This window comes from Lontra canadensis, unplaced genomic scaffold (assembly GCF_010015895.1).
Source record: "Lontra canadensis isolate GAN:19392208 unplaced genomic scaffold, GSC_riverotter_1.0 scaffold54, whole genome shotgun sequence".
In the NCBI taxonomy this organism is placed as follows: domain Eukaryota; kingdom Metazoa; phylum Chordata; class Mammalia; order Carnivora; family Mustelidae; genus Lontra; species Lontra canadensis.
In genome coordinates this window covers 1830775-1847869 of record NW_022631048.1, presented here as the reverse complement: position 1 = coordinate 1847869, position 17095 = coordinate 1830775, and the positions used below count along the sequence as shown (strand labels likewise).

Genomic DNA, 17095 nt, shown 5'->3' with positions numbered 1-17095 from the left:
CATTTATATGGTGATATTAAAAATTAACTGCCCCTCCCACTGACCAAGAAGAGGAAACATACGCTCACCAAACACACCCAAGCATGCACACACACACACACACACACACACCTACTACTTTATGAGTTGTTTGCTACCCTTGTTAACTGAAACATGAAAAACCACATCAGACTCAGAGGGAGGAGAGTTTTGCAAGGGTTTGATTTATTTCAAGAACTAACTTTTCTCAAGCTGGGCATCCGGGGGGGGGAGAAAAAAAAAGAGTTTTCTAAAGCATAGTCCTTAACCTTTTCACTCCCTTTCCTAATACGCAGACCTAACCAGTTGTTAGCAGGACTTGTCCTAGGGGCCTCATATGTCTCTGCAAGTATATCATCTCCCTATGGATTTTACTCTACTGTAAAACTTACCCATAAATGTCCCTTATATTAATCTTCATGGCTGGAACTAACGCCCTACAAGATGACACTCGGGACATTTCTTTCTAAGCAGAAGTGAACTCTATCTTTTTTGTAAAACCACCCTGGAGACACCCAAAGAATTCAGAAAGGTCCGCACTTCCTCCCACAATCACGCAGAGATGGATGCTAATTTCAGGATACATCCTTGCCTCCTTTCTGCTCTCAATCACTTCTATGGAAATCAAACCTTTACACATTTACTCTGCATCACTGTGCTGAGCAGGCCGGGATGCTGTTCTCTCCACCAGCCAGTCAGTCTGATCAACTGCAGCATAGTCTGTGCTAAGGTTATATAATGACAGAACTGGCCCAAGCAACAGGGGGCTTGAAGGAGGGAGAGGAAAGGCATGAGTGCTAATAAAATGAAAATCATCCCCAGGAATCACTCTTCAGGACTTTGAACCAAAAAGAAAGGTAGTTTTACCTTAAATAATCAATGTAGAATATCAGTAGCTCTAAGGATAGGGAGGAAATCACCTAATAATATGCTCATTATTCACATATTTTTTTTCAAGTCCCCATTGAAAAGTGCCATCCCATTAGCAGGTTACAAGAGTGACATCTAGTGGACTCCTACGCAATGACCAAAAGGATTTCACATGGACTTGAGACCAGGGCTTCTCAAAATCTAACATGACATCGAAATCACCGGAGGATCTTGTTAAACAGCAGATTCTGGTTCAGTAGAATACACTAGAAACTATTATGTCTAACAAGCCACAGGTAATGCTGATGCCACCGCTCCATGGACCTTTTGTGGCAAGGACCTAGAACATTTCGTACCTGCTTTTACCCTCAGGAGAGAAAAGAGGGAAGGGACATTTGAGAACTGTTTCCAGGATAAAATTAGGCCAAATGAATTAACATGAGTTTTTTAAGTTCCTAGTTCACTAGCCCAACTCAGCACGCACACTTATGAGCTCCTGCCTGCACAGAGGCCCAACACCCGTACTCCTCGTCCGGAGTGCCAGGGACCAAACTAAGAAGGAAAAGACCTTCCTTCACAATCACATTTATTTGTGACATGAGTTTCTCAAGTCTCCAACACAGTATCACTTCAGAACTTAACATCTTGCAAGTTTTCCTTCACTGTTATTATTTTATTTACCCAATATTGAATTATAATATAAAAGTAATTTGTACCAGGGGCGCCTGGGTGGCTCAGTGGCTTAAGCCTCTGCCTTTGGCTCAGGTCATGGTCTCAGGGTCCTCAGATCGAGCCCCACATCGGGCTCTCTGCTCAGCGGGGAGCCTGCTTCCCCACTCCACCCCGTCTGCCTCTCTGTCTACTTGTGATCTCTCTCTCTCTCTCTCTTTCTCTCTCTCTGTCAAATAAATAAATAAATAAATCTTTTTCTTTTTAAAGGTAATTTGTACCATATCAGAACTCAGTTCTTTTTCCCAGATGCCCTGCACTTGAGCAGGAAGCTGTCGGGGTATTATCTAAGCGCCAAGCACAGCTACTCAGAATTTCAGCAATATTTGCCCTGGACACCCCAAGAACAGAACAGGATGTGTGACTACATCCAAATCCAGCCATTTCCAGAATCTAGTCCTTTGTGATTTATCTGAGCCAGAGAACCTTGACCTCCACACATAGCCTCCAGGCGAGACCCTTGGCTGAAGGTCGGGTGTGAGGTCCTCCACAGAGCGGCTCTGCCAGGCCCCACTCGGACTCCTACCAGGGCCCCCACCTCAGCGACAGTAGACCCTGTCTTTGGTTCGAGGTCACAGTTCGAGAAGCCATCACCATCTACGAAAAATCAGTCTCTCTTTCCCAAAACACACACATACACAAACGTGTACAAAATCCACATTCTAGTCCAATAAAAGCATTTAGGACAAGTGGGTTGATCTAAGATGATCATTTCTTAAGCAATGGAATTCCTATTTCAAACAAACACAAAAGTGTTTTGGCAGAAATGAAGCTGGAATACTTGGAGATCTGCCCACTTGATTTCTCCCCAGGCTGCCCCTTGCCCCACACCCCTGAATACTTTTCTTCATGCCCCAAATACTCCTTTCCACTCTAAACCCCACCCCCAGCTACCACCCAGTTTGAATCAGAAACGATGGCTCTCACAATAGCTAAAACCATCCCAAACTCCCTTATCACTCAAGGACAATATTATTTTCATTACCCAGATGGAGCTAGAGATACCTGTCTCACTATAACTTGATTTAGTTATGATTCTAACAGTTTTAGCATCTGCAATCAAAGGATTTATTCAAAAGATGTACAACCTGATTTCCTTACGGAAATTTGCTTTTAAGTCATAATTAAGGATCTCTGTGATGAGTAAACAACAGAACTGTTTATATCTCTTCAATTACTCTTGGCAGTCCTAAAGGGGAAAATAGGTAGAGGAAAATGTCACATAATTCTTCCTCAAAAGGGGGATGAAGATAGAAAACGAAACTCAACATGCCAGTTTCAGTAAGTAGCACTGCATCGCTTGCCTGCATAGTTGGGAGCCCCTGCCTTGGTTAGAATTTCAGTTACGGTACTTACATGGGACCTGGGGCAAGTCAGTCATCTCTATCCTCACTCTCCTCATCTGAATAGAGGACAGAAGTAATACCCATTTCATGCAGCTGTTGTGAAAACTGAATTAAGATATGTAAGGTAGTTAGTAACTGTCATCATTCAATAAATGTTACCTCAAATGATTATTACAATTATTAATATAATATTATTAGGAATAGTGACTATTAATATTCTTCTTTACTTGAATATTCACAATGGTGTTTGATTCTCTTGGATCATTTTAGCAAAAATTTTTAGGTATTTATTATGCCTTTTTTTAAAATTCAAGTGTAATTAACCTACAATGTTATATTAGTTTCAGGTACAGAATGTAACAATTCAACAATTCTATAAGTTTCTCAGCATTGGTCAAGGTGAGTGAACTCTTAATCCCCTTAAACTCTAAAGAGTTTAAGTGAACTCTTAAACCTATACCCACACCCACCGCCCCTCTGGCAACCACCAGTGTGTTCCCTGTATTTAAGAGTCTGGTTTTTTTTCTTTGTCTTTCTTTGTTTGTTTGTGTTTTGTTTCTTAAATTTCACATATGAGCAAAATTATACGGTATTTGTCTTTCTCTGACTTATTTCACTTAACATTATACCCTCTAGGTCACCCACATCATCACAAATGGCAAGATTTCATTCCTTTTTTATGGCTGAGTAATATTCCAGTGTGTGTGTGTGTGTGTGTGTGTGTGCGTGCGCGCACGCACGCACATGTGTATATATACAGCACATCTTCTTTATCCAATTATCAATGGTTGGGCACTTGAGTTACTTCCATATCTTGGTTATTGTAAATAATGTGCAATAAACACATGGATACATATATCTTTCTAAATTAGTGTTTTCATTGTCTTTGGGAACTACTGGATCATATGATAATTTTATTTTTAATTTTTGGAGGAACCTCCATTCTGTTTTCAAAAGTGGCTGCACCAACTGGCATTCCCACCATCAAATTTTAGTGAAAATTGAGAGGCCTAAACAACAAACAGTGCCATCAATTCTGCATATATGTTGAGAATACTGAGAATGCAAGAGAAGCTAATAAGATCCTAAATGAATTTCAGATATATTCCTTAGCAAACAGTGCCTATCCTTGTGTCTCTTTCTATTTTACCTCTTGGTGAAATGCATTTTAAAAATATATATATTTGGGGCACCTGGGTGGCTCAGTCATTAAGCGTCTGCCTTCACCTCCAGTCATGATCCCAAGGCCCTGCTTGGCAGGAGGACTGCTTCTCCCTCTCCCACTCCCCCTGCTTGTGTTCCCTCTCTCACTCTGTCTCTCTCTGTCAAATAAATAAAATCTCATATAGATAGATAGATAGATATCAATTGGAGGCAATTCTGATTTTTAAAAATTATATTAGTTTTTGAACAGTCATAACTATGTTTATTCTTTGTGCAATACGATCTCCTTAAACATCACACTGTGTAATTTATTTTAAATTTGAGAATTTTATTTTAAATCAAGGTAAGCTGAACTTCGTCTCAGGAGAGGCCCAGAGGGTGGCAGCCGGTACACCAGCAGCTGGCCTGTTTGCCATTTTTTTTATCTGCCTGTCGGACTACCCAATTCTCTATATTCTCAAGACTGTGCGCCAAAGTCCTGGACACTTGGCTTCAAAGTAACCAGAAACTTCAAATTTAAAAAAAAATTTGTTTTGTTTTAACAAGAATCCAAAATTCAGAAGAACCTGAGGCACACATAAACTTTTTTTTTTAATTTTTTATTTCTTTTCAGTGTAACAGTATTCATTGTTTTTGTACCACACCCAGTGCTCCATGCAATCTATGCCCTCTCTAATACCCACCACCTGGTTCCCCCAACCTCCCATCCCCCGCCCCTTCAAAACCCTCAGATTGTTTTTCAGAGTCCATAGTCTCTCATGGTTCACCTCCCCTTCCAATTTCCCTTAACTCCCTTCTCTTCATAAGCTTTAGAGCAAATATTCAAAAGCTACCTTGCCAAAAGCTTTAGAACAAAGGGGATGGGAGAAATTCCGACAATTCCTGCTTTAATTTAAAAAAAAAAAAAAGTCTTTGGAATATTCTAAGGTGTCAGTACTGAGTAATCCAGAAGTTTTCAGAAACCTGTGAGATGTAGCCTAATGTCTTCCCTATCACCAAAAGCACTTCTGTTCCAAGTGAATCTCTAGGCATTTTTAACAGGGTAGAGATTATCAAAGTTCACTGCACTTCAATGTTACAAGAACAGATGTTTAAAATACTCTGTAGTTCTCTCACTTTTTAAGACTGCAGGACAAATCAGCACAATGTTTGGTTCTCAAAGGGAGATATATCTCTTATAGAGATAGGTTCCCATATTGTGGGCTTCTCAGAGATTACTTTGGAAAATCATTTTTGTCATGCTTCATTTGTTAATCATGAATTTAGACTAAATCTCAATTAACTAGAAAATTCAGTAAACTAGAAGCCCTACTCCCTTTGACACAAGTAGGTGACATTGCTACATACGATTCTCCTCAAACTCTGTTTGTTTTAAGAAGTTGGTATAAGAGTTCTCAGCTCAAGGAGATTTTATTTTTATTTTTTTCTTTCACTCCCTCTCTCTTTTATTTATTTATTTATTTTGGGGGTAAATATAAGAAAAGATGTCTGTTAGCTGAAGTTATTGTAGTAATCATTTCACAATATATGTAAATCAAACCATCACACCGTATGCCTTAAACTTAAACAGTGATGTATATCAATTGTTTCTCAATAAAACTGTGGGGGAAAAGAATGCTACATTTCAGTAATGACTCAACCCAACTCAACTATAATTTCTTTAAAAGGTGATCTAAGAACAGTTTTTTAAAACAAAGAAAAATACCACAGCATGTGGTATTCTCTCCTTTCCATTTGGAAAGAAAGAGAGAGAGAGAGAGAGAGAGAGAGAGAGAAAGAAAGAAAGAAAGAAAGAGAAAGAAAGAAAGAAATTAAAGTAGAAATTCCCTTAAGAAAGAAATTCATCTATGTATCTTTATTCTTTATTTACTCTGCCTCTTAGCTGCCACGGGTAGTCTTCACAGAGATTATTTTGTAGCTTCCTAGAAACTATTTTACAAAGTTAGAATCATTAGGTCAACTACAGAAATAATAATAGAAGCCACTTTCCACTGAATTCTTACAAGAGTCAGGTATGGCACAAAACACCTAGCGTACACCATCTCATTTAATTCCTTCAAAAAACATGGAAACAACTGTCATTATTGACCTTTCTGCATAGGAAGCAGCTAACACAAGGGATATTAAAAGACTTGTCCGAGATTTCAGAGTCAGTGAGTGGCAGAGCACACATCCTAACAGATGACCTGGAAGGCTTAGAGTCCTGGTGCTGATTCCAAAGCTCAAGTTCCCCCAGCTGTGCCTGCTGTCGGGCTTCTCAATGTCTTGAAATCAAGGGCCCAGTTCTTCCTCATCCGGAAGACTTCAGGAACTAAACTACTGCCTGCTTCACAGGGGACCCAAGAAATTGTTGCTTAATTGAAGAAGCAAAAGTCATTTTGAAAGCATAAATTGAAAACGTGGTAGGCAGAAACCTACAATTAACTGACCCCATAGCTCAAAATTCGAACATACTTCAAAGTCACTTATTGGGTTTGACACCTACTAGAGTTATGATAAGCAGGCCCTTTGTCAAAGAGATGATGGAAACGATTAAAAGAATTCTACCATCTATCAAAGAAACTAAAAGACAGGCATCCACAATGTATCAAGCACCAAAAGAATGACTACTTTGGATATAGAAGGAAAGGAAACAAGTTCTGAAATATTAAAGCCATGGTTCTGATCCAGGTTCTTTGACTTTCTACCTAGAGCCATAGCAAAGTTTCTTTCTCTCTCTTTGGTCTCCCTTTCATCAATATAAAATAGGAAAAAAAATATGTATATTATTATACATATATATAATATTATATATACATACATAAAATGGTTACAGAATGTACATTCAATGAAAGCCTGCATGATTATTTTTACTGTTATTACCAATGCATCAATTAAATTAAAGATGTGATACAATCATATGCCTGTTAAAATCACACTTCCAAACTTCGGTGAATGCTTTAATGTAACTATGGTTAAAAAAAAAAAAGTCACGAAAGACGAGGCACATGTATATCATTTACATTTTCACTTTTTGAAAAATCCTTAACATAGGTTAAAAAAAAGATTCCCAAGGTTACCTAATCTGTTATGATTTAACAGCATTTTAACATTTCTAAGGAATGATAGCAAAGTGCTGCATCTCTTCAAACTTGGAATTTACTGCCTGTCTGAGTCTCTGCTTGTGCCAAATTAAATATACAGTATAATGTCCATACCAGAAATAACATAGCACAGCTTCCTGCTCTATTCCTTGGTTGAATGAGCCCAAACTGAGGAAAGGGAGACATGATTTTATTTAATCATCTGAATAATTGTATTCTTCAATTTCTTGAATTAGAAGGTACTCCAGAGCAGGGGGGAAAAAAGCTTTAAAAGAAATTGTCACGTGAATTATCAGACCATTTAAAGGAAAAATTCTTTTTGAAGGCATTACCTTTGAAAGGCTCAAGAAAAAGTATATAAAGAGTCACGTTAATGAACTGCTCAGAAAGTCAACTTCCCCTAGCTACTCCGCAGCACTCAGACTGCTGAGGACTGAGGACTCCAACGTCTCTTGGCCTATGAGGTCCATGTAAACTGGAGACTAATAATTCTTCCCAGTAGGTACCAGCCAAACCGCTTTTGAGGAATTGGGTAATAGAAGAGCATGGAGAAATGGGATAGTAGATGGAAAAAGGTGCCCTGGGGGTCTAAGGAAGGTTGCTGGGTAAAAAACCCAGGTGAAGGTGAAGGACATGGTCATATCATTATCCACTGATAGCAATGCAGGTATTAGAGGAGATAAAGTGCAAGAGTGATGCCTTTAAGTAGAGAAAATGTGGAAGGGGACAAGTCATTCATTGTGATAGGAAGGAATGAAGAGAACACACAAGTAGGGGCTTGGGGGGTATGGCAGAGGGAAAAGGAGATAGTTCTCTTCCGATTGTATCTATTTTCAGTGAAATAAGAAACCATCTTTGGCTAAGGAAGAGGAGGGGGGTGGGAAAGATCTGAGGAGAAAGTAGAAGTGAAATAGTCATTCCAGAGGAAATAAATGTATAGGTAGTGTGCCAGGACTGTGGGTAAGGCTGAGGGCCCACTTGAGAAAGATGGCCACGAGCTGGGAGTGAGGCTGTAAACGTGGTAGCTATGTTTTCCTCCAGCCATAAGCTACAAATGAAGTTTAATCGGCAGTTTAATCGGATTTTGCCAGCTGAATACAAAGGAGACAGCATCGTCACCAATAATAATAAAGTCTCATCGGGAACCTTATTACTCACAGCGCAGCATCCATATCACCGGGAATCAGGCAAAGCATCTTCATAAGATGTCTATTTAGAGACTCGGATGCATGTGAAAGTCTTAGAAATACCTGAGTGGTGGCCAAGTGAAAACAAGAAAAATCATTAAGGATGTCACTGGGATGATCTAAGGGATTGTAAAGGCACCGAGATTGTTGGCAGAAGAAATGACTGGGTCAAAGGAAGAGATGCACAGAGCCTTTTGCGAATGACTGTCCAGGTGGTCATAAGATGACCTGGAAGGCTTGGAGTCCTGCTGGCGACTGAGGCAAATGTCTGAAGGATGATGGGATTGGTGTTCTTTTAAGGGAAGGAGGTAGTTGTGGTTGCCTCATCCAGACTAGTCTCTTTAGCAGGTTATACCGATCACGAGAGCGATGCTGTTGCTGAAGAAGCTGTGGTTTGACGAGGAGCACACAGAACCCCGTGAGCTCCCCCAAGACCTGCTGCAGACTGTAGAGACTGGGAGAGAGATGGTCTTATCAGAAACAGAGAGAGCTGAGCAGGCTTCCATTAGATCCACACGCCAGCACTCTCCTTAGGGCACAGAAGCAGTATGTTGTTAAGCATTTAGCATAAAGGTGGCCACCCAAAGATCTGTGCTTGCATTAGCAAGCACAGTAATTCTGTTTAAGAGTAGAGAAATCCATTGATCTCAAAGAGAAGCAGAAAAGAAAAAAGGAGAGAAGGAGGAACAGAAACAACGGGGAGATTCATATGCTCTTCAGGATAATGAAACTCCTGAGTAGCAGCCCCAGCATATGGTGAAGAGAGGTGAAGCCTCCTATCCGAGACTGTACAAGTTTTTTCTATAAAGATCTCCTCCATTTTCCTTGAAAATATACAGTATAGTTTCCTCTCTTCGTGAGTCTATTTGTGAATGGATCTTCATCGAGACTGGAGAGAGGCTGAGGTTTCGGGAGGATCATGAGCCCCCAAAGCAGAGGAGGACATGCAAATACAGGGTGCTGGGATGTTGAAGAAATTTGAGAGAGAGTTTGGGATAAACGCAGGTTATGAAATTAAGGGGATTAGGATGTTAATCCTATACGTAAAGAGCATCGGCCCCACCGATTACTATCTTACACAATAAAACACATTCTTTTTGAAGACAGGCCAACTGCTTTCTCTGCACACTCTACTATCTCATGCCCCACAACCCTCCTGTCATTGTCAATATAACTGAATGGCTAAGAAACATTCTGGGGTGCCTGGGTGGCTCAGTGGGTTAAGCCTCTGACTTCGGTTCAGGTCATGATCTCAGGTTCCCCCTCAGAGCCCCACATTGGGCTCCCTGCTCAGTGGGGAATCTGCTTCTCCCTCAGCCTCTCTCTCTCAAATAAATGAGATAATATATATATATATAGAGAGAGAGAGACACATGAACATTATGTAATTATTATCCCTTGGGCTATGTGTTTCTCAAGGGCAAGGCCTAACGGTAATGGAAACAAAGGAAGCACTGAAATCTACAAGTTCTTTTTAAAAATCTGAATTCTCGCGGAGCACCTGGGTGGCTCAGCTGGTCAAGTATCCAACTCTTGATTTCAGCTCAGGTCATGATCTCAGGGTTGTGAGACTGAGTTCCAAGTTGGGCTCCGCACTCAACACAAAGTCAGTTTGTCCCTCTCCCTCCCCCTCCTTGTTCTCTCTCTCTCTCTCAATCTCTCTCTCTTCACGCCACCCCTTCTCTAAAATCAATCAATCAATCTAAAAATCTGAAAAGCGTCCATCAATATATTCAACAAGTAGCAAAATGACTCTCAATGCTGTCTACTTTTGTTTCGCTTACTCATTTTTAAAAAGTTGGCAAAGAATAGGGAGGAAAGAACACAAGTGGATAATCAACCTGAGAAGTTAAAAATTACATGTATGTAAAATAAAACACAAATCAAGGATCACTACTTTTCGGAAATTTATATTCATGCATTCAAGGTCTGTGATATTTTAGATGGGGTTCAACAAGAATTCAGGAGAGTGAGCGGGATACCTAACTAATTCCTGAGACCATCGGGGTCCTCCATTATAGACTTTCAGCTCAAAACTCTGACAACTCAAATTAGATGCAAAGCTATAATTATTATAGAAAACTGAATTATAATTATCCTGGCACTCACCCATAAAAATATTTCCCAAATCTATTTTAAAAATTAAAAACAGACCAAGGTCTAGAAGCATATCTAGGATCCATCTTAGTATGCTAGTTTCATTCAAGCTGAATTTGCATTTGTTCCTTAATCGCAGTGCTGAACCAGTCCTCCACCAAGAGGAAACAAATTAATTCTGAGTTCCTGAGTTAATTCTGAGATCCTAGTAGATCTTCTCTTATTTCTTACAGATAATAAAGCTGCAACCAACTAGATCAAATAAGCACAATATCCACTTTATGTGACTGGGACAATTCAAGCAAGAAAAGTATAGTTCTGTCTTTACAGAATACACACACGCACACACACGTACATACACAGAGTTTCCCGTATCTTTTGCCTACCATAATAAAAGCCAAGGATTCTAAATGTCTTTTTACCTCACAGTAAAATAGTTGAGACCATACCCAAGATGCCAGAGCTCTCAGTACAAACACTCAGGAGGGACAGCAGACGTCTATACCAAACTCTTTTAAAAGACGTTCTTTAAAAAAAAAACCTATAAACCTTATACTAGAACATAGTGAACACCTCCCACGTGATGTGATGTGGAATTATACTATAAAGATTTCCAAGTCAAACACATTTTCTCCACACACCAAAAACTGAAGACTGAACTTCCGTTATTAGCAATGAATTCCTATGTGTTCCAACATTTCCCTCTGCTAAAATGCCTGTGAGAGGGACTTCCATCATCAACAATGAGGATCAGTTAGTTGATGCAACCCGTTAGCTAGGAGCAGGTCTGAGGGAGACGATGTGGGTTGGAGTACAAGAAGGCACTGGAATCATAGCACTCTCTGGTCAAAGGCAGCAGATCTAAAAGATAACTCAACAAGGAGGAAGATTAGAGTTGGGATCCACCTACTCAATTCAGGTATCAAATTTGCTATCTAAGAAGGGAGAAGGCTAAAATTGCTGATCTCTAAAAGGTGCAAAATTTCCACTTTCGTGACACATGGTAGGCCTGGCTAAAAGAGTATAAGGCTCCGAAGTAGAGAACCAAAAAGTCACTAATGCTGGTCATAAAAGCACTGCTCAAGAAAAGAGGGCAGGCACTAAGGAAAATGTTCTACAACCGTAGCTATGTCAAAGGGCAGCTCTGCAGGGAAATCACAGTAACGCCTTAGGTGTAAAGAGACCATAAATAGAAACAGAGAAAAATTCTAGACACACATTGGGTCACTGAATTGCTCAAATGTGCATTAAAAGAAATGGGAAAGAAACTAGTTTAGCTGAAGGAAAGAATGTTCTTAAGACTAAAAGGATGATTAGCAGTGTTGATGGATTTGCTGGAAAATGCAAAATCCTGGCTTTGATGTGTTCCGTCAAGAGCACGTGCTCTGAAATGGCCACAGTAAAATTTACCCCATCATTCAATGGATATTAATACGGTGCCTGGTATGTGCTTCTGGTGGAAGTGAGAAAGGATACAGTGATGAAAAAGACACCTCTACTCTCAAACCTCCAACATCTGACAGAGGACGTAACAAACACAGCGGGACACACTACAACTGAGTCAAGCAAAGATTAGAGGTTTGGAGGAAGAGTTAGAGTTTTTGTTCTCATTTTCATTTGTGAAGGATCACAGTTCCCTCACATATTCATTCACACTAGCCAACGTCAAGAATTTCTAAGGACAAGTTTAGACACTTAATGAAGAACAGCAGTTCCCGAACCATCTGCTTTGCTCTGAAAATAAAGATCCGTCACACGCAAATTTTCATTTTACTCCAACCCTGTGAGAATATTATTGTCAGCTGGGGTAGGTAACATTTGGTTTATAATTGACATGGTGAACAAACCATGCTTTATAAAATGGCTACAATCAGTGCTTCTTTGGAGCGAAAAAAAAAAAATAAACCATCATATGAGGCCAAAAGTAACTCACTTTCATCAAGTTCCTTTGATCCATTTAAGTGTCCTGTTACTAATCTTCTGATGAAGAAATGTGCAAAACACAGAATTTAAAATGAACAACAGGACCTTGTTACAGTCAGACAAAGATATATAACAGAATATCCTGAAAGGATTTTTTTTTTTCTTACAAAGGGAAATAATCTCCCAAACTCATATCATACAAAACTGCAGATCAGAGCAGCCCAACCCTGTGCTGTGTGTATCAGTCCTACCTGGTAAGGAACGATACTGCCGTGAGCCGTGCCCCAACGTTTTGCTTCCTTTTGGCCAATGAGATAATTAGCAGCTACCTGGGTCAAACATGCCACCTGCCAGGAAAAAAAAAAAAAAAAGTAGTTTATCCACAATCATAAGCAGAAGGTTATACTATGAAAGTTCTCATTTGCAAGTTCATGTCATTGCAAAAAGAGAGAGAGAAGCAACTCCGAGCAGATCAGAAAATATACAGGCATCACCGTACAAAGAAAGGAAGAGCAGTATTACATTATCGCATGAGACTAACTATGAACAGCACTCGGCGCTCGAAAAGATCACCTGAAGACAGAGGTCGACCCAATAGATAAAACCCTGGGCCAGCCTTTAGCGTCAAGACCACAGCAAAATACATCGGCAACTGGTACGTTCCTCTCCCCTCTTCACCCACGTCCTTTTACTTTCTGTCAAGATGACAAAAAAAGAGCCTGTGTCATCACTGAGCAGCTGAACCAGTCATGAGCCATATTCCTCTAAGTTTCTCATTTCGTGACAAAAATAGCAATAATAAACCTCTATTTTGTTTAAGTCCGTTCAGTCAACTTTTCTGGAGCTAGCTGCCCAAAGCATCCTTAATGGACACACAGGGTCCAAATTATTTGACTTGTGAAAATTCCTCAGCGAATCATCCTCATTTACACAAAAAGTGCTCTCCCTCCCTCAACTTAGTCCTAAACCCATAGCCTCATTATTATAATTATTTCAGTTTTCAAAAGCCCTAGACCTATTAAAGGGGTCATCTAAAGCCTTAAGGTCAATCTCTGACTCCCGCAGTATTTCATACACATCGCTTAAAAACCTACAACCCTCCAATTCCAGATGAGGAGAATAGGAAAAGAATGAACTCGATTCCCGGTGACCTGCCACAAGGAGCTTATGTTCCCATGAACACCCATGACACTAAGGGCCCCAAACTATGAAAGACAAACCTAATAACAACCTTCCATAGTTTCCAGAAAAAAAAAAAAAAGCTTCTGGCCTCATAATATAATCACGATATACCATGGGCTCATTTTTCCCATCCTAGATCATCAGATGTGACGTGGCTCCCAAGCCAGCAAGTCAAACAGATCCCAAACTGAGTTCGGCTGCTGGAACAACTCCAGGGATGGTTTTTTAGGGCTTGCGGAGGCAACCTGTGATTGGCCTCTACCTGGCCCAGCAGCTTGCCTCCCACACAGCCTATCTCCATAGGGCTCAGCCTGCACAAATCTCCTTAGAGCAGCAGACATTCTCCTTTACTTTATTCTTGGGATTTACACTCACTTTTATGTTCATTTACTGCTCTGTTGAAATTGGAACTGCCTTATGGCAGCTGGTTCGGCTGTACTGCCCAGGTGGCAAAACTAATAAACTTTGAGTCATCCACTTCTGGACCTCCATCTGGTCTCGGGCATTTGAACCATGGAGCATTCCAGGGCTGCCTGGGGCTGCCTAGTGCTAATCGCCATTTCACAGATCACTTCTGTGTCTTTCAAAATGGAAAATCAAATCAACATTTTGTAGTAAAAAATGCACTGGATGGGAAGTCCAGTTTCACGGTTTTTCATTTCTGTCAACTCTAAGTAGTTGTACGACTGTCGGTATTTAATTGAACTATGTTGACCTTCAGACACATTCTCTATAAAATCTTGGGCATTTGACCAAAAGGGATGGTTTTCAATCTTTTTTTTTTTAAAGCAGAACTCCTGTATCAAACCAAATTAATGCATGAAATCCTAATATGTGAGCAGGTTAATACCCACAGTGTTCTGGTTGAAGCAGAAGCAGGCCTCCAGTGTCACAATGTCACCCTGGGCAGCATAAACACAGAACACAATTTGCAAAAAAGTAAATGGTCTTATATTTGCTTCTAAGGTCTACACCTCTGACTGTTATTCTTCTTAATAGTCTGGCAGATAATAGAGATGCAAGTATAGTCATTTTCCCATAAAAGCTCTCCTTGAAATTGGGGAGATTTTCTCAAGTCTGAGGTTTTTCTAGAAGAAAGGTTTTTCTTTGACCTACCTCTGTTGGGAGTGGGAGTCGGGGCTGTTCCTTTCGAAATAAATTCTGGTGCTACTGGGGGCCAATGAGTCACATTAATAAAGGTAATACTTTATAAGCAAAGAATCATAAGAGGCTTGGTATCTCTACTTTTTTAATTTCAAAGTCAGCTGATAGGCAGTAGACCAACATCAGCATAGCTGCAAGTGGACTGGGGCACCTGGGTGGCTCAGTCAGTTAAGCATCTGCCTTCCTCAGATGATGATCCCGAGGTCCTGGGATTGAGCCCCACATCAGGCTCCCTGTTCGGTGGGAAGTCCACTTCTCCCTTCCCTCTGCCCACCCCCGCCTCCTGTGCATGCTCTCTCTCTCTCTCTCTCAAATAAATAGAAAAAATCTTAAAAAAAAAAAAAAAGAGGTAGGACTGACTGGATGATCACAGGTTAACCTGTGAATCCTAGACTGATCTGAGATGCTTGACAGGAGTAGGTATGGGCTACATTCTGGGCTGGAGATCAGCCTGACTGCCTCATTTCGGGTCCATGACCTCTTTCTTTCTTCTCAATTTTGACTTCTGTGTTTCTGACCCTACCTTGCTAAGCTGTATCTTTGACAACTATTTCATAAAAGTAACCCTATTCAGAGTAAAGTTTGAATGGACAGTCAACACTCATCTCATAGGCTATTTCTAAATGGGATGCCCTATCAATTTCCTCCACACAGTGGTAATTCATGAAAACAAAAAGTATTTCAGAACCAGCAGGCTCCCACTGGGCAGAAAGGTTAGATAAGGTTTTTAAGCCATGGCCACTCAAAAACAAAGTGTGATTTCGTCAGTATTCAGAGGCAAATCTGGGGGGGGGGGGAAGAATTCTATTAAAAAAAAAGAGAGAGAGAGCAACAGGGCTAAACTTAGCAACCCAGTGTTTAAAAGGGGCATTGCAAATCTGAGAGTAATCTACTATTACAATGAAGTATTTTAAGGCAGAAGAAGGGGGAGAAAGTCAACAGTTATGACGTGATTCTGTATGAAAAATCAGGCTTCCTGGCAATTAATGACAAATTTTCCACAAATCAAAAGAATGCAGGATGTGACTTTTAGGTTAATAACTACATACTGTATATCCATTCTAAATATTGCATTAGATCATTACTTTCATCTCCTAAACTTAGGCTCATTATTTCATCATGTGGATGCTATATAATTTACTCAGAATGTTGCCTTTATATGGTTTCATCTAAACAAAAAGGCCAACTTTGGTTTAATAATAATCATTCTGACAGCAAAACTCTTATTTTAGATAACATAGTGGGTCCTGGTATTCTGTGTGTCTAACCAGAAAACCCATATGTGGTCAACGTGGATCTCAAAGGGCACAGCCCCAAAAGACATGAGGAAGAATACACCCAATTATTTCCCAAAGCAGCCCCATGTTCTCTGCCACCCCATGGCTCACTTCTAGCAAATGAGGATCAAGCTGCAACAATAGAACATTTCATCTCCAAAAGGACAACCAAGTATGACGGGTAAAGTGGGGAAAACAATACTCGAACTCTGGTCCATGACATCATTACTGGTGGATGTTCCTCCCTCCTGCTCCCTTGCATATTCTGGCCTCCAAGTGAGCTGCGCTGAACACCAGTCACGCTTCGCTTCTGCACCTGCCCATCTCTCCATCCACTCTTACACCACCATTTCCATTAAGTCCCCCTCATCACCAAAGCAAAACACTATTTTCCTTGCCTCTGAACAAACACAACACCTTAACCTACCTATTCAGGCTGCACTCTCACAGTCTACCCTGTACTACAACTACACTTACAAGATGGCAAGTTAAGAAGACCTAGATCAGTGGTTCCTAAACCTAGTTGTGCATCAAAATCACCTACAGAATTCCTCGATCCCACCCCAGGCCTCCTGAATCTGACTCTCCAGGGATGGAGCCTGGGGCGGGGGAAATAACTAATACATCATTCACTGCACACCAGATCTGAGAACCAAAACCTCAGGAAAATCTAGCCAAACCCCTTAATATTAGACATGGATAAAGAAAGAAACAGAAAAGGAAATAACTTATCTGAGGTCACAGAGCTTGCTAATGACAGCGCTTTAAACCACTCCAACTACAGTGTCCTCCTCCATGCTCCAATATGACTCATAGCTGATCCTATCCCTCCTTTTAAATTGGAACTATTCCAAGGTAAGAACTGCGTACTGCAAATCCTTCATACGTTCTCAGAGGACCTAATGTAGAGTTTCTACAGTAATTTTTTTAACACACAAATGAAAATAGTAATTACTAGTTTCTTTATTCAACAAATATGGAGTGCTGCTTTGTAGAAGGTATTGTGTTAGGTACTGGGTACGGAACAGTAAATGGAAAGATGCAGTCCTGCCCCC

General features: G+C 40.4%; 1 protein-coding gene across 5 annotated transcripts in view; it reads right to left on the bottom strand.

Moving 5' to 3' along the window:
* SUGCT (succinyl-CoA:glutarate-CoA transferase) overlaps positions 1-17095 on the bottom strand; it is a 763713-nt gene that overhangs the window by 554691 nt on the left and 191927 nt on the right. For all 5 annotated transcript variants that reach the window (XM_032874961.1, XM_032874965.1, XM_032874964.1 and 2 more), the window contains exon 9: positions 12669-12764. In XM_032874961.1, coding sequence (XP_032730852.1) covers positions 12669-12764 — 96 coding nt within the window. The remainder of the gene's footprint in view (positions 1-12668; positions 12765-17095) is intronic.